The sequence below is a fragment of the Lachancea thermotolerans genome, assembly GCF_000142805.1.
Source record: "Lachancea thermotolerans CBS 6340 chromosome C complete sequence".
In the NCBI taxonomy this organism is placed as follows: Eukaryota; Fungi; Ascomycota; class Saccharomycetes; order Saccharomycetales; family Saccharomycetaceae; genus Lachancea; species Lachancea thermotolerans.
The window spans coordinates 196,406-216,506 of NC_013079.1; the positions used below are offsets into that span (position 1 = coordinate 196,406).

Genomic DNA, 20,101 nt, shown 5'->3' on the forward strand with positions numbered 1-20,101 from the left:
CATATATCACTTTTCTTGCAGCACCACTCAGCACAAATAGTATTACTGTTGAAGCAGGAATGTAAATCATGAACTGCATTAATGCATGTGCTCTGGTCCCTAAAATTACTGAGTCGCGAAGCACGTGATGATACTAAAGTTAGGTACTTTCAACAATTTATACTCTAAAAGCAGGTGAATGACGACAGATCAGAACTCTTCAAGGCGAGCCCGTGGAGCTTAAAGAACCCAATGTGCGTTCGATGTACTCTATTGATGCTCTCAGTTCCGACGAGAGTACTTTTGGGAAGTTGATGCTACAGTTCAATCCCCCCACTGGCGTCGCCACACAACCACATGAAAGCACGTCACCAAGGCCTTGAGGATTGTTGAAGATGGAATCCTGAACATAGTACCGGTCGTCTTCACCGCAGTCAAAGGACTGAAATCCTAGGTTGGTAACCTCGAAAGTTGAGTCAGGATACCTCGCATTCTTCTTTCTTTCTACAAATGCCTCAACGTCGACCAGTTCTAACAGCTTGGCGCTCTCGATTGAGCTTCTGCTGTTCTTTTGTGACAATAAGTCCTCGCGGAATTTTGTGGCAGTTTGCCAGATGTCGCCACCGCTTGTCCGGTCGTACTCGAGTGTAGCTCCAGTAATAAAGTTGCCAATCTCTACAGCTTCTGGCTTCATAGACAATATCTCCTGTATTAGGGGCCGAGCATTCATGGGAACGGACGCCTTGATGCGCGATCCCTCAACACAGTCGGTGCCAACCAGTTTTAAGGAATGAGCAATAACGGCCAGAAGGAAGACTGACAGTGAAACCTTCTTCTCTTTGCATCTGCGAAGGAGCGCGCGCAGGTTGTTAGGTGGGACCTTGATCTTTAATTGGCAATTGTCGTTTCGCACCGACCCGTCCGAGGTCAGCAAGCCGTCCGGAAATCTGTAGTGGAGGAACTTGAAGTCCTCTGAGCCCAGTTCGGGTACGAAAACAGGGCCAATTAGGTCTATTCCCAAAAGCGATATGAGGACCAGAATGCGTACTACAATTCTCAGAAGCAGTCCAGAAATCGACACTGGTATCCGGCTGTATGGATGCTGAGGGACATGCGCAATGTTGGGAGACGGCTTAAATACAACTTCGTCCGGAAAGGTGCTGTCCGCGTGCGAGGCGTTCAATGATCTCATGAAACTTCCCCAGAATACAGTGGCAGACAGCCCGTCGAGAATTAGATGGTCACTGCACAACACGAAAGTGCGTTGGTCTTTCAGTATCAGCACTTTCCACAGAGGCTTCTCGGCTCCATAGACAAACGTCACCTCTTTGAATATCTTGTTGCTATGTTCTTCGTCCAAAGACTCCATCTCGGTGAATTCGACCACATCGCTGAGCACTAAAGTGCTCTGGAGAGGTTCTAGTACTAAAGAGCCGTTTCTTGTAACCACATCTGAATAAAGCTGAGGATATTCAGGGACAACTGCTCTGACTGCTTGTACAATTTCGCTCCGCGTGGGGCTTTTGTTGAGCGTGATTGCCACAACGAAGCAAGAATGAAGACCTTGCTTGCTCCTATAGTAGAAGAATTCTTCAAGGCCAGACAGTGATTTCATTGGCTGGTTCGAGATATTTTCTCGAATTTGTCATTAGGACGAACTATCATCGGCTAAAGCTGTGAAGCCTATGAAAACAATACGGATCGTCAGAGACGAATCGGCAAGTAGGACCGCGTATTGTTCTTGTGAAGATTGGGTAAAATAGAACTACTTAAAGCATACGTCGTGGATTCACCTCTTATTAGTTCAGTTTGATATCATTCAGGCCAAGTTCCTCGTTTTGCTCATCAGTTCTATCGTAGTCCTCAATGGTCATGTTAGGATCTGGATCTGGGGCATAAACGTTTTGAATGTACGAACCCGCTAGTGGGTCCTCCATTATTACAGTGAACTTGACTTTGCCATCTAAACCATCTTGGAGTCTTGCGAAAAAACTTTCCCAACGGTTTTTAGTTTCCTCGTCCATGGAGTCCGAGGTCTGGGTGAAAACTCTGTTAGTTAGCTCATCCTTAACCTGACGAAGGATACCCTCCAGGGTGGTGAATCTGCCACCCAGAGTGCCCTGCTGGATGTCCAAATGCAGCTCAGGAACCGTCATGGAACAGGTCTCGCTCTTCAGAATGTCACGAGAAAGGTCCTCTGGGTCATCGCATATCAGGGTGATTTTCCTGCCTTTCTCGGGAATGGCGCCACCAGTCTTGACTTCATTCGACTTGTAACCACAGTTTTCGCAGACAGTCGACATGATAATGACTTCCTTGAAGTGAGGAATGTTTACAGGTTTCATGTGGGTATCGCAAGGGCGCGAGCAAGAGGGGCAGGCTGCAGTGAAAGTTTGTACTTCGTTGTTAAAGTTCTCGATGTCGGTCTCGTCGGACAAGAACGAAGATTTCTGTGCCACGGATGGGTTCCTTTCTTTGTCTGCAACCTTAGCCCGCTGCTCTTCGCGCTGCTGCTCGAGTTGTTCTCTGGAAATGATGCCAATCTGAACGTTCTGCTCATCCGATCTAACGTACTGGGTCTGGGACCACTTGTGCGCAGGCTCGTCCGGCTTGAATTCGATCCACGAGTTGCCAGCGGGATCATCAAGCGTAAAGGTCAGAGGCAGGGTTCCAGGCTCGCAGGCCACATACGACCTGACCTTGGCTATGAACTCTTCAATTTTGGAGTATAGTGTTTCATCAATGGTCTTTCTGGCAGGCTGGTCAGCGGCCAGGTCCTCGATCATCTCCATCAGCAGACCCTCGACCGTTGTCAACTGACCCTTCTTGGCTGGGATCTCTATGTCGAGCTCTTGGAACTTGCAGGAGGCGGTCTCCGCTTTGATCACTTGTCTGTTGAAGTCGGACTTCTGCTCAATCTTCAGCATATACTTACAGCCCTTCTCCTGGATGGCGGAGGCGGGCTGCATCTCTGAGTTCTTGAACCCACAAAACGGGCACTCGAACGACATCAGTACCACCTCGCGGAAGTAGGGAATGGAAGTCAGCAGCAGCCTGGTGGTGCCGTTCTTATGGCAGTTCATGCACAGCGACTCGATCTCTTGCACAGGGTGGCCCTCTGCATCTGAAGCACCGGTGTTTGTGGGCGCTGCTACGTCTGGCTGAGCTCCTTGCCCCTGTGGCTGGTCGACCTCTCGGGCAAATTCGCCGACGGGCTTGAAAAGGTTTTCTTGGTCTTGAGGCATAGTATGCACTTTTTTGTTGTTCTCAGACGCTAAGGTATGATCTTCTGGCCTCTTCATATACTCCCCAACAGGTTTTCGCAGGCTGAGTAATATTTACGAGTTGGATGGACCAAGCTTTGGAGCGATGCGATGCGATGCTATAGCACATTAAAATTTTTTTAATCATTAAGCAATCTGCTTATGTAAGCCGCTCCGCGCCGCTAGCCCATGGGGAAGTAAGATGTCGAGCGGTTTTCCAGCAAATCTATGGGGTGAGTTGGGGACTTCTGGCTCTCTGCGATTGGCGGGACGGCCCTCTTCCTTCCCGCGCCACTTCTGGTGCAGTCCCGGAACAGCCCTTAAGTCACGTGGTCTGAGGGGCCGGAAGCGACGCAGTTGCTCTCTCCCGTAGCGGTAAGACGGGAATTACCAGGGAGACATGTATCATTTATATTGATTAAGTGCCATTGAATCTTCTAGAGTTTTCGGTCTACGTCTCTCTAAGTGTCTATTAACTATTTATTTTTTGAGCCTCAACGTTCGTGATTCTAAATTAACAGTGTGATTCAAAGACATAAAATTCAGAGCTATACAAACAAGCATTGCTGAAAATACCAATTTTGCGTGTATAACAACCGGGCTTTGCCAATTGGCAACCAACATCGTGGGAGCAGCGTTTCAATCTCTGATACCCGATCTCTGTGGGGCTAAATTAGACATGAATTACCTCAAAAATAATTGCAAAAAGAAATAATCACTTATCTATGTGAGAATGTAAATGCCTCCTGTGGGAATTGAACCCACGATCCCCGCATTACGAGTGCGATGCCTTACCACTTGGCCAAAGAGGCTTCTTGTTGAAAACATGGCATCATACACCGCTACTAGAGGAGTGTATAAATTGGGTTCGCTGTCTTTTTTTGGTGGAAGCGGTCTAGTAAAGGTTAATGAGTTTAATAAGTATACCGCATTCATTTCTAAAGTGTGCCATGTCTGGAGTTAGTCGAAGATTTGGCGATATTCTTGGTATTTCAAAGTCTATAACGCGGTATGGCGGAAAGCATAGCGGCTCGCGTTCAAAACTTGAGCGCAAAGTGCTCGAGGAAATGACTGCTGGCTGCTACTCTCGGTATCTTGCGAACTACAACTGCTTCGTGCTACTACAGTGGCGAGAGATCGAAGGAGTCGGACGTGCAAATAGGGCGCGGATGTGGAGGAGGCTTTGTGAGGGCGTCAATGAGGCTTATAGAACGTCAGGTGCCGCGTCTGGTGCCGCGTCGAGCGCGGAAAATATAGGTATCCCGCCTTCGCCGGTTTTCTTCGAACATCCACTGGACACTCGGCTATTCGCCCGCGTTTTGCAGACAAAGCATCTATGCCAAAAGCAGAAGCTCCTTTGCTCTTTCCAGCGGCTTTCCTCTCCGGAATCCGCTACTGCACTTCTTCAGTATCTCGAACTGGCCGCGAAGCCAGCGGACCGCAGCGACGGAGACGCCGCCTTCGAGCCCGTTGTGGTCGGCGTCAAGCTTGCATCCCGCGACTCCAGCGTGGTGTCGCACATACAACCGCTGCTTGAAGAGTCCTCTAAGATGTACCAAGATCTCAACTACGAGAAGCTGCTCCAAATTGCCAAGTGTAAATCGATTGGCGACGCAGACCCAGCGAAGTCGCAGGCGAAGAAGGTACTCGTGGCTCTAGCCGAGAACAAGCTGTCCAAGCCAAGGCTTGCCGACAACCAGCAGTGGCTTTTGTTCACGTCGTATGCGCAAGGGTGAAGAATCGGCTTTGTTGATTGCTTATATCTCATTTATCATCTTTTCCAAACGCGTCAATGTGAGAAAGAGGTTGCACAGGAAACAAAAAACGGGGCTCACGTCAACAATAGTCTGTCGCCACTGAAGCTACCATGCGGCGCGTATCTTCACGGTTCATACCCATTCTCGCCTCTCTGCTTTTCGTATGCATCATCTACAACCTTTCAACCTCCAACCAAGGGTACTTAGCAGAACCCTTAAATGAAAAGACACCTCGAAAACCAGCGACGCGACCTTTCCAGGGGGCATCTACCGCTCAAAGGTATCAAGCAAGGGTGCGGAAGTGTCCGAACTATGCAGACTACGCATCTGTCCCGCACTACCGCGACGAGGTTAGTGCGACACCGCTCGACCTACCATTCCAAAGGCCACCAGAAAACTGCAGGACTTTCACGTCCGAGCTTGTTGAAAAGTTCATAAGGCAGTTCACCTCCCGGTTCAGGGATCGCGACCTTGCCAGGCTCTTTGAGAATAGTTTCCCGAACACGTTGGACACTACTATACTTTGGCATGTCTCGGGGTCGAGCAACAGGAAGCTCAGAAATCATAAAGAAAAAAGCGCTCTTTTTAGGAATGAGTTTCCAGAGACTTTCGTGGTTACAGGGGATATACATGCCGAATGGCTCCGCGACTCTGCATGGCAACTTTCAGTATACCAGCCTTTCATCAAGTATGATGGTAAACTAGCAGAGCTCATCAGAGGTGCCATTAACACTCAGGCACAGCTTGTAATAAACAATCCATTTTGCAACGCGTTCCATCCCCCCTCTTATTGCTCTGTCAAAAGGGGCAGGAGCTCTATTGACAACGTCGATCCAAAGCCTAACTGGAGCCAAGTTTTCGAGTGTAAATACGAGGTCGATTCTTTGGCATCTTTCTTGACGCTATCACGTCAGTACTACGAGAACGCTCCGCAAGAGCTCAAATTTTCGTTTGTAACCCCGGATTGGATATCGGCCGTCGAAAAGCTTATGATTGTGGTTTCTGTTGAATCCGATTCCACTTTCGATGAAGATGGGTTCGTGAATACGTTTCCGTATGTTTTCCGCAGAAACACTAACGTGGCGTCCGAGACGTTACCGTTGGCAGGTACGGGAAACCCTGTGAACAGTGGAATAGGACTAGTGAGATCTGCGTTTAGGCCGAGCGATGATTCCACAATCTTCCAGTATTTCATCCCTGGGAATGCTCACCTGTCGGTGGAACTAGAAACCCTCGCCGAGTACTTGCGTGGTTACTTGAAGCAAACCACAAGCTCGCCTTCCGAATTGGAGAGAGTTAAAGAGCTGATCTCCGCAGCGGCAGTTACATCTTCTCGGATTAGAGACGGTATCATGGACCATGCAATAGTCAAGCATCCCAAGTTTGGAAAGGTTTTTGCGTATGAAATTGATGGGTTCGGAAGCTCTTTGTTGATGGACGACGCCAACATCCCCTCTCTACTCTCGCTGCCTGACCTTGGGTTTCTTGATGTCGACGATGAAATCTATCAGAACACGAGAAGGATGATAACATGTAAGGAAGGAAATCCTTACTACATCAAGGGCACACACTTTGAAGGGATAGGCGGACCGCATATTGGAATACACAACGCTTGGCCAATGAGTTTACTGGTAGCTATACGAACATCTGAGAATGACAAGGAGATTGAGAGGTTACTTGATATGGTTTTACAAAGCACTGGCGGTCTCGGGCTCATTCACGAGTCTGTCCAAGCGTTTAAAGAAGGCGGCAGCACGTACACCAGACCATGGTTTGCCTGGGCAAACTCTGAATTTGCAAAGACTATTCTGCAGCTAGCTCAAACCAAGCCGTATCTAATTTTCCGCGATGAGTATGCCGCGGAGGGATTCACATTACAAAATTTTTTGTTGTCACTGCCACAACAAGCTGGGAGTGATTGAGTTGCTACCGTGGCTGGCTTTTAAAAACCTGGGAAAGGAGGCTGCACTTCAGCCACTTATGCCCCACTCTGCCGTGTACAGTTAGAGAAACACGGACACAACCTGAGTGTCACGATTTTTAAACGTTAGCGAAGGCGGTAGGAAGCAAAGGCCTCCTCACAACTCAGGTGCGGTCAGTATTTCTGGGTCTTTTTTATCGCTTCTATGGAACCAGAGGCCTCTCATGTTCGGATCCCAATGTCATGCAACGCTTGGAAGCTCGACGAGCAGGTCGCGCTTGGTCCAACCTTCCTGTACGTAGAATATGATTATGTTGCTAAGGATTATGTCGATATTATATTAGCCTTAACTAGTGGAAGCGATTCGCATAAAAGAAACCTCTCAAGCCACAAGCGTCCATGCATTTCTCCACTGCTCTCACGCATTTGAGCGTGGGTACGGCAGGTGCTGTTGCCGAGCTAGTCTTGGATCCCAAATTAAAGTACTGGGTGCTCTTTCCCATTTCCATTGTGATGATTCTGGTCGGTGTAATGCGTCAGTATATCATGGTAATCCTCGGCCCCAAAGTCAAGAGTATTCCTAGGAAGAAATTGACCGAATTCCAGTACATAAGCAAGGCACAAGCGCTGCTGGGAAATGGCACAAATCTGAACCGCCACTCTTTCAACATGAGACAAGAGTATCTGGCGGAGGTGCTCGCTGAAGGCAAATTCTTGGCGCAACAGGGTAAGCCGGAAACGCCTCCAAATCCTTTGACAGATCCAAATGCTTCGGATGCGATGATGGGTATGGTCAAAGGTAACCTTGCCAATTATATTCCGCAAACTATTATTATGTGGTGGGTTAACCATTTTTTTGCAGGTTTCCTGCTCATGAAACTGCCTTTCCCACTTACTGTTAAATTCAAAGAGATGCTCCAGAGTGGAATCATGACTTCCGACCTCGATCCCCGCTGGGTTAGTAGTATTTCATGGTACTTTATTTCTACCTTGGGCCTAAACCCCGTGAATAACTTGCTATTCGGAAACAGTGAGGGCGACGCCTTGGGAGTGGTCCAGCAGCAACAACAAATAGAAACCATGCCTGGCGGTCCAACCCCCGATGTCATAATGAAGAGCTTGGCCAATGATATTACTATCGCTCAACACGAGTCATGCTTTGACAACATTGAGGACAGGGTGCTAGAGCTTTACCAATAATGCAATGAAATCTCAAGAATAACATGCTTTTGACCTCCATAGTTGCTTGAAACTTGAGCGAGCTTGACTTGACCATAATCCAACCTTCCTTCGGCCAATTCGTTAACAATTACTTCATATAGATTCATAAGCTTAGAAGGTTTTCAGTTGAAGATGCTCATCGGACACATTGTCGCCACACAACAACCTTCCAAAATCCTCCTTGAAGATGCCACTCAAGACCGTGATATGTATCGGCATGGCCGGTTCTGGAAAGACTACGTTCATGCAACGTTTGAACTCGCATTTGCATGCCGCAAAATCTCCACCCTACGTTGTACAACTAGATCCTGCGGTGTTAAATGTGCCTTATGGAGCTAATATCGACATTCGTGACTCCGTGAAATACAAGAAAGTGATGGAGAACTACAATCTGGGCCCCAACGGTGCTATCGTTACAAGTCTTAACCTCTTCAGCACGAAAATAGACCAAGTGATTAAGCTGGTTGAGAACAAGCGCGACAAATACGAGCACTGTATAATAGATACACCTGGCCAGATCGAGTGTTTTGTTTGGAGTGCCTCAGGTGCAATCATAACCGAGTCTTTTGCCTCCACATTCCCCACTGTTATTGCCTACATTGTCGATACACCAAGAAATTCCTCTCCTACCACTTTCATGAGCAACATGCTGTACGCGTGCTCTATTCTCTACAAAACAAAGTTGCCAATGGTTGTAGTGTTCAACAAAACCGATGTGTGTAAGGCCGATTTCGCACGCGAATGGATGACTGACTTCGAGGCATTCCAAGATGCTCTAAGGCAAGACCAGGAGCTGAATGGCGAAACAGGTATGGGGTCCGGTTATATGGGTTCGTTAGTGAATTCTATGTCGCTGATGCTGGAAGAATTCTATTCACAACTAGACATGGTTGGTGTTTCCAGTTACACAGGTGAGGGCTTCGACGAATTTTTAACCGCCGTTGACAAAAAAGTGGATGAGTACGAGTCCTACTACAAAGCAGAGAGAGAAAGGATATTAAAGCAAAAGGAAGAAGAGGAGAAGACTAAAAAACAGAAATCTCTTGAGCATCTCATGAAAGATCTGGGCTTGAAAGATGAACAGAATGCAGAAAATGCTAAACAAGAAGAGGCCGACGTCCTGAGCGACTTTGAAGAAGGCGAAAACGATGGCATTGTTCTCAGGGATGAGGATGAGGGGGTCGAGAGAGAGTACACATTTGCAGAGGGGGACAGGATGAGCGGCGAGGTCAACGGGAAATCAACTCCTGACTTGCAGAAGAGATACGAAGAAGCATTCCAGAAGGTTGCCAAATCCGCAAGCAGCGAGACCGCTGAAAACATTGCACGTTACATTAGACAGTAATCACTCGGGAGCTTCAACCCAAAATGAACAACGGAAGCATATCAGATGTAGAGGCCCTCCTCAAAGGTGCCAGGCGCGTCCCGGGTTCCGTAGACTCCTTTCCACGAGACTGGTGCCCGGAGTGTCGTAATGCTGGGGAACCCTGTAATAACCTGTGGCACTTGCGTACAGGCCGCCGCAGCGTCTTCGGAGTTGTCGCCCTCTTGAACGTATATATTAAAGTACCGGATTTCTTTCAGAATTTCTGAAACCTTTTGTGTATGAAGAAGGTGGTAGCACAGTTTAAAAATGAATTGCTCGGTGGAGATGCCAGATTGAAAACTTTGGCTTGAAAACTGGAAAAGTGTGTTATTCACAGGGGTTGCACCCGTGTCATGGAGCTGCAGCTTTTGCTGAAACTCGCCCGACAAGTCGTCGATCTGTGAAACCTGACACACGCCGAAGGAATATGGGCTTCTCCGTGTAGAAGCCGCGGCTATGTGCTCTCCAAAGTTGTCTGTAGCATCCGTAACTACCAAGGATCCAATGTTCAACTCCTCGATAAGTGGCGCTATAACATTCTTACAGAACTGGTTTTCATAAGGCTGCAGGATTGGGGACCGCTGCTGGATAATGTATAGCTTCAGTTTGGGGTTGAAGAAAAGCTCAACAGGTGTAGTAAAGGTTTTCTCGGGGCTGGTCCGGTACAGACTCGAATCAGAATCCTCGACGTAATCTATAGGTCCTGTGAAGGGATAAACGTACAAGCTGTCGAGCTCGCGAACGAATTCGAACTCGGAATCCAAGGAGTGGAGAACCAGATCGGTCATCAATTGGGGCACATTTCCGGTCGATACGAGTGGCAAAAGAAGAGTATTCATTTCCGAATTCTGCTTGGTTGAACACTTGTTGGTTTAGATATTTTGCTTACTGCACCGATTTTTTTAGAACTTTGAAGTTTGGCTTTCCTACCCTATCTCTCCCATCGAAAGAGCACAAGAAGGCGCCGACCGCCAAACCCGGCCATATGACAGGCACAGCTTGGGTTTATAAATGATACGTTGATTAAGCCATGAACGCCTCTTCAAGTCGAGGGCTGCGGCCTGGCTCAATTGGAGCAACGATCCCAGCGCGGCTGGAACCGACCAATGCAAGAAACGAACGCCGTACGCACACAAGAAAACTGGCGCCACTTCTGAATGCAAGAGAAGCATATGGTCCGACGGTCCAAGGCGGCGGGCTCGCGGATCATGCCTGACAGCTGAAATGCGACCAAGATTGAGGAACGAGGAAAACGAGTTAGATTATCACCACTGTCACGTGATGAATTTATGGCATCCACTGGGCTAGTAGGCGAGCCCTTTTGTAGCCACTATCCCCACGCTTAACCTGCCAAGCTCAGGTTCAGCCACACCAGCAAAGCCTCCCTATCGGGTCCCTGTGGGGTGCTTTAAAGCCAGTAATTTATTGTATTAACTCACTAACTCAATAGCGCCCAGGAACTCACCTCGGAAAAATGAAAAATTTTGACAATCAGATGGTGGTGCGATGAGCTGGTGCGATGAGTATCTGACGCTCAGGAAAACTGGATATTTTGAGCAATTGTGTAGGACTTGCACAGTCTCTTTACTAGTACCAATACATCAGCAAAATGTCTACCAACTTCGAGAAGCACTTTGAGGAAAACGTCGACAACTGCTCGCTAGAGCAGCTGAGAGATATCTTGATCAACAAGTCGGGCAACTCCAAGCTAGCTAACAGGTTCAGAGCGCTGTTCAACTTGAAGGGTATCGCAGAAGAGTTCGAGAAATCGCCCGAGGAGGCCCTGAAGGCGACGAAATACATCAGCGAATGTTTTGGCGACTCGAGTGAGTTGCTGAAGCACGAGGTCGCTTACGTGCTGGGGCAGACTAAGAACATGGCCGGAGCGCCCATCCTCAGGGATGTGTTAGCCGACAACGACCAGCAATGCATGGTCCGCCACGAGGCCGCAGAGGCCCTTGGTGCCTTGGGTGACGTGGACTCGCTGCCCATCCTCGAGACATACTTCAAGGAAGACCCCCTGCTTGAAATCAGACAGACTTGCGAGCTTGCCATTGGCAGAATCAAGTGGCAACACAGCGGCCTGGCCGATAAGGAGAACCTGCAGGAGTCCCTGTACTCGAGCATCGACCCCGCGCCACCTCTCACTAAGGACACCGACTACAAGATTGGGGAGCTGAAGCAGATCCTGCTAGACCAAGAAAAGCCATTGTTTGAAAGATACAGAGCCATGTTCAGACTCAGAGACATTGGCAACGACGAGGCTTGTTTGGCCCTTGCCGCTGGCTTCGATGACCCTTCTGCGCTGTTCAAGCACGAAGTCGCGTATGTTTTTGGCCAAATCGGTAACTCAGTTGTCGTGCCTCACTTGGTTGAGGTTCTGGGGCGTGAGAACGAGGCTCCTATGGTTAGACACGAGGCCGCCGAGGCTTTGGGTTCTATTGCCACTTACGATGTTCTGCCTGTGTTGAAGGACCATTTGACTGACAAGGACGATGTCGTCAGAGAATCTGCTATTGTTGCCCTCGACATGTACGAGTACGAGAACAGCAACGAGTTGGAATACGCCCCAGCTTGATTGGGCCATGGGTCTTTATATGTTGTTATGTACAATAAGAGGTTGGGCTCAGCTGACCAGAGAGCTGTGCTGGCTGAGCAACAGGTTATATACCCTCCAGCTCTGCGGCTGGCGATTCTTTTGTATCGCGTTGATGGCGATAAAAAATGACTAGTCGATAATCGCTATCCTCTACATGAACGCGCTAATATAGAGAGACAAGGACATAGTCACAAGAGTTACGTAGCCCAGATCGAAATGGTCCAAAAGATTGTGTTTATTACCGGAAATGAGAATAAGCTGAAGGAAGTTAAGATGCTCCTGGCAACAGGCGAGAGCGAAGAACCCATTTTTGAGCTGACGAGCGCCAATATTGATCTTCCAGAGATGCAGAGCGGGAGCCTCGAAGAGATTGCCAAAATCAAGGTTTCAGAGGCATTAAAACACATTCCTAAGGGCCAAGCTGTTTTCGTGGAGGACACCGCCTTGTGCTTCGATGAATACAACGGTTTACCGGGCGCTTATATCAAATGGTTCATGAAGAGCATGGGTCCTGAGAAGATCGTTCGCATGTTGGATGGATTTGAGAACAAGGGTGCCGAGGCGATCACCACAGTTGCTTACGGCGACTCAGAGGGCAAGATTCACATATTTCAAGGCAGAACCAAAGGCAAGATCGTGGAACCACGCGGTCCACCAACATTCGGGTGGGACTGCCTGTTCGAGCCCACCGAGGGCACCGGCAGCACGTACGCAGAAATGGAGAAGAAGGACAAGAACAAGATTTCTCAGAGGTCCAAGGCTTTTGCACAGTTGAAGAAGTATTTGTACACCCAGGCCGCGTAAGGGTTCAGAAACTCTTTCTACAGACAGCAAGATCCGGATAAACGTTTATAAACTGTTCAGGGTTGCGCTCGAGACTTGGTTTGATTTTAATGTCGCTGAAGTCGAGCTTAGCTAAGCGCAAACCACAAATTAGCACTTATATAGTATCATTTAAAAGCCACAAGCGAGCACTACAGGACTTTGATACATTGGCCCCACTGCCTTCCTTCGGCCTCTACGAATCCTTCCTAACAAGTTGCACGAGCGTCTCGTTACCCTTCCCGTTAGGTAACTGTGACTGAATTCTTCCACAAAGCGCTTGAGCTTGAAAAAGTTTTTTAACAGAACACGCATTTTGTCCAAGAACAAATTGATCCTCCAACGTCGAAGCCTAATCTTTTGACCTAAAGCAAACCGGAGTTCTAGATTCTGAGGCCTCAAAGACTAGTATAGAACTAAAAGTACGCATACTAGCTGAAGAGTTAAAAAAAGGTGGGAATTGTGAACGAGTTATTGCTGAAGGTTGGGCAGAGGGTTTACCAAGAGTTTTAAGAATCGCAGCAGTGGTTTACCAATGATCCAGCAGATACAACAGGCCGTAGATATTGCAAACTCGTCGACGGCGGATCATGCTCTCAAGAAACAAGCGCTAGATTTCCTAGAGGGGGCCAAGGCCGATGCAGCGGCTCCGCAGGTGTTTTCGTCACTACTTCAAGATGCCTCTAGCAGTGACGTTAGCAAGTTCGTGGCGCTTCAGGTACTTAGCGACCTGGCGTTGGACAGCAACGGAGAGCGTCTAGGGTATCTGAAGAATGCTTGCACGGAGCTTTTGCGTGCGAAGAGCGCGGACCAGAACAGCCAGGACCCCGAATACGTGAGAAACAAGATAGCAGAGATGACTTCGCGTTTATTCTACTGCATGTACGGCGAGGTAAACGGCAATATGTGGCCAAACTTTTTCCAAGATCTGCTTCAGATCTTGAATATTGAGAGTCTGCAGACGGGTGCGTCACCCGAGTTCTCATCTGTCGGCCTCGACCTTTTCCTAAAGATTTGTTTAGCGATTAACTCCGAAATCGGCGACCAGACCTTTGTAAGGTCAAAAGAAATCCAACTCAAGAATAATGAGTTGAAGGACGCCATGAGGCTACGAGATGTGCAACTTTTATCCACACTGTGGTATAATTCGTTGAAGCTGTTTCAGCTGCAACAACACCCACCGCAGCTCGCAAACTTAACACTCTCTTGCATCGGTTCGTACATCTCTTGGATAGAAATCAGCTTGATTGTGGGTCCAGAATATATCAACGTCATTTACGAGTTTTTGGACCATCCCGCCTCTAAAATTGCATGTGCACAATGCCTGTGTGAAATAATCTCCAAGAAAATGAAGCCGGGTGACAAGCTGGCTCTACTGAGTATGCTTGATCTAACTAGTAAAGTGATAAGTGTCGGAAATGACGACCTTGATGTCCAAGAACAATTAGCAAAGCTCGCGTCCTCCGTCGGGTTTGAACTTTCGTTAATACTGGAGCAATGTAGCGATAATAACTCAGAGGCTGAGTCTCAAGAGGTTGCGTCCGCAGCTGATAGGCAAATTATTCACCAGGTTGCGCCGCTGGTGCTGAAGTTTATGGAACATGAATACGACTCGGTCACCCAGCAGTGTTTCCCTTTTATCTCTCAGTACATTCAGTTTCTGAAAAAGTTCTTTGCGCTTGGTGGCAAGCCGGGCAGCGCGGTCGCGCTGAACTCTAAAAGACTTTCTCTGGATTCTGACCATGAAAACTTCTTGAATGCGCTGATGTCAGTCTGCATGAAGAAGATGATAATAGATGAAACCTGTGATGAAGACTCCACGGACGAGATAGACGAATTTAACGAAACGATAAGATCCAAACTTAAAATCTTTCAAGATAGCTTGGCGATCATAAACCCTGGGATTTACCTGCAAAATATTTCCAAAAGCATTGAGAGCTCTATTGCTTCCTCTGACTGGAGGGAGGTTGAGTTCGCTATGTACCAAATGCACAACTTTGCCGAAAGCATCAGAAATAACTTGTTTGGGGTCAACAAGAAGGACATCTTTTCTTCTGAGCCTCACAATCTTATGTGCAGGTTTATGGCCACACTCTTGGACAATACTAATATATTTCAAATCCAGAACTCACTAATACAGATATCATTCTTTGAGCTGGTAGTCAGACACAATTTGTTTCTGGGAGCATCCAACAAAGATAACGACACCTTGTTGAATATTTTCTGCAGTGAATTCGGGATGTTTAACAGCAAAGAGCGTGTCCGGCTTAGAACCTGGTATCTCTTTACGAGGTTCATCAAGTCGACAAAGGCAAAGCTAACGGCGGGGCCTCTTTCAAGCCTACTCTCCAAGGTCTCACAACTGTTGACAATTAAAGCAGTGGCAACCTCACCACAAACTGCCGACATCGATGTGACTTTTGATAATCAACTATATTTATTCGACGGCGTGGGGATGTTGATTGGAGCTAGTGCCGACTCAAGTTACGAGCTCTTGGACGGTATCCTGGTTCCATTGTTTTCTGATCTGGAAACATGTATTTCTGCTCCTGTCAAGTCCCCAGATGTTGTCTTGCAAACTCACCACATACTGATGGCTATAGGAACCGTGGCGAGAGGTGTTCACTCTGGGCTAGTGCCTGAAAATCAGGTAAATAATACCGAAGTGACTGGTAAGCTCTTTCCAAGATCTGTCATCGAGAAGTTTTCGAACGTTGCCGAGGTGATTCTAGTCACATTCTCGTACTTCAACAAGTTTGAATCAATACGTGATGCGACCAGATTCTCGTTTGCTCGTCTGATTCCTATTTTGAACGAAGAAATTCTACCATTTGCAAGCCGTCTCATCGCCATATTTCTCAGCTCAGACCTAAAAATTTTGGAGTTGAACGATTTTTTGGGTTTCTTGGGCCAAATTGTTCATATGTTCAACAAAAGTGATGTTTGTTACCAGCTACTTAACAACCTACTCGCACCAGTAATTGAGAAAGTCTTCAAGTCATTAGTTCAGAGTGAGCAGGAAGCAGACCGTGTTCAAACAAGCGTTTCCATTGCTTCCGCTGCGAAGGGCCCGAGCGAGAAAAACGTAGTGATAACAGATTCATTCCGTGACAAAGTCGTTTTGAAAAAGGCATACTACACCTTTCTGCAGTCCTTTGTGACCAACAACTCTATGTCCTTGTTCCTAACAGAGTCAAACAGGACGGCACTGCCCCTGGTGTTAGAGGACCTGATGACGTACACCCCGGACGAAATCCATGAAACGTCTTCTATGAAGCTGTCATTGAACGTGCTCGTGAATTTTGTCAAATTTATAGGCACGGGCTCCTGCACTGATCCACAAGACCCTAACGCTAACAACTTCACAAAGTTAGAAGGCTTGAGCGAGTTTTTTATCGCAAAGGTTGTGCCCCTTGTGTTCGAGATCCCCTTCAAGCCCGAGTTCGGTTTTAACATTCGCGACGGGAGTTGCAGGGTTGTCGCATGCGACCTTTCGAGACTGCTAAAGGCACTGTATTCGATCCACGCAGGTTCAGACAGGAATGCCTGCTTGATTTACCTAACCGAGAACTACTTCCCACAGGTCCAGTTTCCGGGCCAGCTGTCCTCGGAATTTGTCCAGGCTCTCGCGAATGCCGATGAGAAGACATTTGAAAAGTACTTTGTAAGTTTCATCACCAACCTTGTGGGATAGACGTCTGTTCTCTGTCAGCGAGACCCGCGCCCAACAACGCCAACACAAAAATTATGAGAGGGAGGGGAAATGCTGGGGAAGGCCCTACAGCAAGACAAACCATTATATCCTGCCCCTTTCCTCCCAAAAGACCATGGTTCCACCGGCATGTGCCGCTGCTAGTGAAGCCAATTGCATCAACCAACATAACAATTTAGCATTGTGGAGTTTTTACCCATACTATCTGGAGGGACAGTTCGAACTACAATCTAGCATTTTAGCGTATATAAACCAACCGACGTCTCATACACTCCTGACGCAAGCAATCACCCCCACGATGCGTGACTCGGCAAGATGGGCTGTGTCGATTTACTGACCTTCAACGTATATACGTAAATAGTGATATAAATAAGAGGTGGCAAGTGATAAATGAACTGATACAGGTGGGTATCCCAGATCTTCATAATTCGAAAGGTAAATGGAACACGTTAGCGAGATGTCACGGACTGAGATACCATTGGATGCAACGACCACCGTTGCCAGTCCATTGGCACCAGATTCTGAAAACAGCCCGCAGGAATCAGACGCCAGCGTGCTAGAAAGCAGCGGAGTTTCAAAGGAGGGTTCTGCGCCCAAATTGCAACAAATTACGAACATTGAAGAGTTCAAGCCCCAAAGTGAGACCAAAACATATGTCTACAGTATGAAAGAGCTTATGAAAATATCGAAAGTGGTTTCGCAAAGCGCACAGAGCGGCGCAACTGCCAACCTGCCAAAGAAAAGTTTCTGGAGACTCACTAGTAGGCATCCAGACATCAGACAAGTTGAATCGGCCGGCGGAAACGGCAACGGCCATAAAAATGACGGCAACTCCAGGGGCCAGGATTCCGGTAACGAGAAAAAAGGTCACAGAAACAGAAATTCGAGGAATGGCAGACGCGGCAGCAAATTCTCTAAGGGCGAAAAGCCCTTCGTAGAGGAGAAGGATATCAAGGTGAATAACGATGAGCTGCTTGCTTTAGAAGAGGAGATCAAGCCAACAGGCAACTCTATCACAGATTTCGAAAACTGGAGGGCTAAGATGAAGGAGCTAGAGCGCAAGAAGAAGGGCATTGCCTCTAAAAATAGTACCGGAAGTCAAGAACGACCACCGCTCACTAACAACAGTAGCTCTATATCCGATTTCTTCAACTTGAAAAGAGAAAGCAGCTCGAATTTTGAAGAACTTGAACCTCAGGGAACTTCTTCAGAGAACATGAAAGGGTCTCATTCGAGATTTTCATCGTTCTTCAACTCAACGCCTCCCCCAGGTCTAAGTGGGGCGCAGAGCACGGTTGCAAAACCTCCGACGCCTAAAGAGGAAGATGCGCGCCCAGCAGCAGGCTCAAGGATACTTTCCTTTTTCGATAAAATGGATAGCCAAAAGCACGCGGCCAGTTCTGTAGAACCCAACATTCAAATGGCCGAACAAATTTCTCAAACGAAAGCTGCGCCGGTTCATGAGCAGACAAACAGCCACTTTTTCCAAGGCCTTCTCAATAGAGGCAAGGCCTCACCAGGTAATACCGAAAGAAACAATTCTAACAGAGAGGCCAGTGGTCCTAGCGCTCTCATTTCACCCAATACAATTCCAACGTCAAAAGTTGCAGAACAACCAAAGGAACAAGCAGCACGTTCGCCTGCTGGTCCTCCCGGACTATCAAAGCTCCCTCCAAACAAGCATGTGATGTCCTCACAACCCCAGCCTGGGTTTTTGACGGGCATGCCACCTAATGTATATTCTTCAAACTCGCAGCCTATGGGCGCGCCCCCATCAGGTTTTCAGCACTTTCAAATGCCACTTCCAGGTGTTGCTGTTCCTCAGCAGTTTTTCGCAAACCCAAGACAGACCGGAGACTTTACAGGCTCTCAACAAAAAGATGACAACAGTTCAAGGCCATCCAACATGCAGATTCCATATATGCCCAACCCTCGTGGTATCCCACCTCCAGGTATCCCTCCAATGCATATGATGCCACCGGGGATCTCCCAGGACATGCCATTGCCAATGAACGGCATGATGCCACCCCCAAGCTTTTACCTCTCCCAGGGTCCTTCATTCGGGCAATTTAACAATCCACCAATGCCTCAAAATGGCATGGTCGGCCAGCCACAAAGCCAGAACTTGCCCCCAAGGAAAGGCTGACAAGCAAGTGGTAGGGGATAACAACAATGATCGTGCGATGCTAATTTACGTATTATTTTATATCACAAGCCTTTCCTGTATAAGTCTGCAAGTTTCATTGCTAAGTTAAGCAGCTGAATGTGTTCGTTGCTTCCGTTTGTTAGCTTAGAGTCTGCATCAAAAATGAGCCATGATGCTTTGTTTTTAAAGGCGGTAGAATACTGGTCGCTATTGATGTAATAGTGGTGAAGCTGGTTTACAACGGACGCGCCGCTCCAACCGCTTTTTATCATTTCGCGAACATTGATCTTGATAGTCTCCAGATTTGCTGTCGCAATCTTGGCCACAAGCTCATTCAACAACTCCGTTGGCACTGTTCCTGCGAGCTCATCAACTGTCAGCGCTGTGATTTGTGGCGGATCCAAATGCTTAACTATCTTGGAGGTCGACTGTAGCAGCATAATAGCCCTTCTCAGATCACCTTGAGAAACGTCTAGAATTTTTTCCAAAACATGCTCATCGTATTGGAGCCTTTCTTCCTTCGCAACGTACTGAACACGGCTCAGAGCATTTGATGAATCAAGAGGTTTGAACCTGAATTTGGAACACCTGGATGCGAGTGGGTCAATGATTCTTGTGACATAATTACAGATGAGGCAGAAACGCGTAACATTCGAATAGTTCTCCATAGTTCTCCTGAGTGCACTTTGAGCATCTGCAGTCATCGAGTCTGCTTCATCTAATATGATGATCTTGTATGGAGGGCAGGGGTACTTTTCCCGGTCATTTTGGGAGGGTTTTGAGACGGTCAAGCGGGCAAAGCTCTTGATTTTATCCCTAACAATTGCTATACCACGCTCGTCTGACGCGTTTAGCTCTAGCACACGACTCTTCATGAGTGCCGGGCCGTACAACTCTTTCGTGAGAGCTAAGATAGTTGACGTTTTTCCTGTTCCTGGAGGTCCATAGAACAACATGTGAGGTAGGTTGGCAGACTGTAGCGTCTTTTTGAGCACATTGACCGCGTGATCCTGCGCAGTGACATCTTCCAACTTCTTGGGACGATACTTCTCTACCCAGGGTTTCGAATCATCCCCATGATTTTCCGGCTGACTCAGTTTTTGACGCTTGGCAAAAAATCCCTCTGAGCTCATCGAAAATAGCTCTCAATTATTCTTGACCCTACTGCCTTGATTCGTGTTCAGTTTAGTATGTCGAGATTCTTCACCACAACACTTAGACATACATTGCCGTCAATAGTGCTATCAACACTTTTACTATTGATGATTAAAGAAAGCTGTGGCTCGAACGGTAAGCTCATCGCCGTTTGTTCTAC

General features: G+C 47.6%; 12 protein-coding genes and 1 non-coding gene across 13 annotated transcripts; 8 read left to right on the forward strand and 5 right to left on the reverse strand.

Annotated features, from left to right (window-relative positions):
• Positions 1-199: 199 nt before the first annotated feature.
• Positions 200-1,594, reverse strand: SLI1 (N-acetyltransferase; the record flags this gene model as incomplete). Its single annotated transcript, XM_002552277.1, has 1 exon — positions 200-1,594. One exon carries the CDS (start codon positions 1,592-1,594, stop codon positions 200-202), a length of 1,395 nt encoding a protein of 464 aa, XP_002552323.1.
• A 184-nt stretch (positions 1,595-1,778) lies between these two features.
• Positions 1,779-3,281, reverse strand: ZPR1 (zinc finger-containing protein ZPR1; the record flags this gene model as incomplete). The annotated part of the gene is made up of 1 exon (XM_002552278.1): positions 1,779-3,281. The coding sequence occupies one exon, from the start codon at positions 3,279-3,281 to the stop codon at positions 1,779-1,781; it is 1,503 nt and encodes a 500-aa protein (XP_002552324.1).
• A 701-nt stretch (positions 3,282-3,982) lies between these two features.
• KLTH0C02222r lies at positions 3,983-4,054 on the reverse strand. The gene has a single exon. It is a non-coding gene; the product is annotated as a tRNA-Thr (tRNA).
• Positions 4,055-4,150: 96 nt separating this feature from the next.
• On the forward strand, positions 4,151-4,978 carry CBT1 (Cbt1p; the record flags this gene model as incomplete). The annotated part of the gene is made up of 1 exon (XM_002552279.1): positions 4,151-4,978. The coding sequence occupies one exon, from the start codon at positions 4,151-4,153 to the stop codon at positions 4,976-4,978; it is 828 nt and encodes a 275-aa protein (XP_002552325.1).
• A 131-nt stretch (positions 4,979-5,109) lies between these two features.
• Positions 5,110-6,921, forward strand: KLTH0C02266g (glycoside hydrolase family 125 protein; the record flags this gene model as incomplete). The annotated part of the gene is made up of 1 exon (XM_002552280.1): positions 5,110-6,921. The coding sequence occupies one exon, from the start codon at positions 5,110-5,112 to the stop codon at positions 6,919-6,921; it is 1,812 nt and encodes a 603-aa protein (XP_002552326.1).
• A 398-nt stretch (positions 6,922-7,319) lies between these two features.
• On the forward strand, positions 7,320-8,120 carry EMC3 (ER membrane complex subunit EMC3; the record flags this gene model as incomplete). The annotated part of the gene is made up of 1 exon (XM_002552281.1): positions 7,320-8,120. The coding sequence occupies one exon, from the start codon at positions 7,320-7,322 to the stop codon at positions 8,118-8,120; it is 801 nt and encodes a 266-aa protein (XP_002552327.1).
• A 208-nt stretch (positions 8,121-8,328) lies between these two features.
• NPA3 (GTPase NPA3) lies at positions 8,329-9,486 on the forward strand (the record flags this gene model as incomplete). Its single annotated transcript, XM_002552282.1, has 1 exon — positions 8,329-9,486. One exon carries the CDS (start codon positions 8,329-8,331, stop codon positions 9,484-9,486), a length of 1,158 nt encoding a protein of 385 aa, XP_002552328.1.
• A 41-nt stretch (positions 9,487-9,527) lies between these two features.
• On the reverse strand, positions 9,528-10,346 carry ADD66 (Add66p; the record flags this gene model as incomplete). The annotated part of the gene is made up of 1 exon (XM_002552283.1): positions 9,528-10,346. One exon carries the CDS (start codon positions 10,344-10,346, stop codon positions 9,528-9,530), a length of 819 nt encoding a protein of 272 aa, XP_002552329.1.
• A 770-nt stretch (positions 10,347-11,116) lies between these two features.
• On the forward strand, positions 11,117-12,085 carry LIA1 (deoxyhypusine monooxygenase; the record flags this gene model as incomplete). The annotated part of the gene is made up of 1 exon (XM_002552284.1): positions 11,117-12,085. The coding sequence occupies one exon, from the start codon at positions 11,117-11,119 to the stop codon at positions 12,083-12,085; it is 969 nt and encodes a 322-aa protein (XP_002552330.1).
• Positions 12,086-12,322: 237 nt separating this feature from the next.
• On the forward strand, positions 12,323-12,910 carry HAM1 (nucleoside triphosphate pyrophosphohydrolase HAM1; the record flags this gene model as incomplete). Its single annotated transcript, XM_002552285.1, has 1 exon — positions 12,323-12,910. The coding sequence occupies one exon, from the start codon at positions 12,323-12,325 to the stop codon at positions 12,908-12,910; it is 588 nt and encodes a 195-aa protein (XP_002552331.1).
• Positions 12,911-13,463: 553 nt separating this feature from the next.
• Positions 13,464-16,622, forward strand: LOS1 (Ran GTPase-binding protein LOS1; the record flags this gene model as incomplete). Its single annotated transcript, XM_002552286.1, has 1 exon — positions 13,464-16,622. One exon carries the CDS (start codon positions 13,464-13,466, stop codon positions 16,620-16,622), a length of 3,159 nt encoding a protein of 1,052 aa, XP_002552332.1.
• A 457-nt stretch (positions 16,623-17,079) lies between these two features.
• Positions 17,080-18,786, forward strand: EAP1 (Eap1p; the record flags this gene model as incomplete). Its single annotated transcript, XM_002552287.1, has 1 exon — positions 17,080-18,786. The coding sequence occupies one exon, from the start codon at positions 17,080-17,082 to the stop codon at positions 18,784-18,786; it is 1,707 nt and encodes a 568-aa protein (XP_002552333.1).
• Positions 18,787-18,848: 62 nt separating this feature from the next.
• On the reverse strand, positions 18,849-19,919 carry RFC2 (replication factor C subunit 2; the record flags this gene model as incomplete). Its single annotated transcript, XM_002552288.1, has 1 exon — positions 18,849-19,919. The coding sequence occupies one exon, from the start codon at positions 19,917-19,919 to the stop codon at positions 18,849-18,851; it is 1,071 nt and encodes a 356-aa protein (XP_002552334.1).
• Between the last annotated feature and the right edge of the window lie 182 nt (positions 19,920-20,101).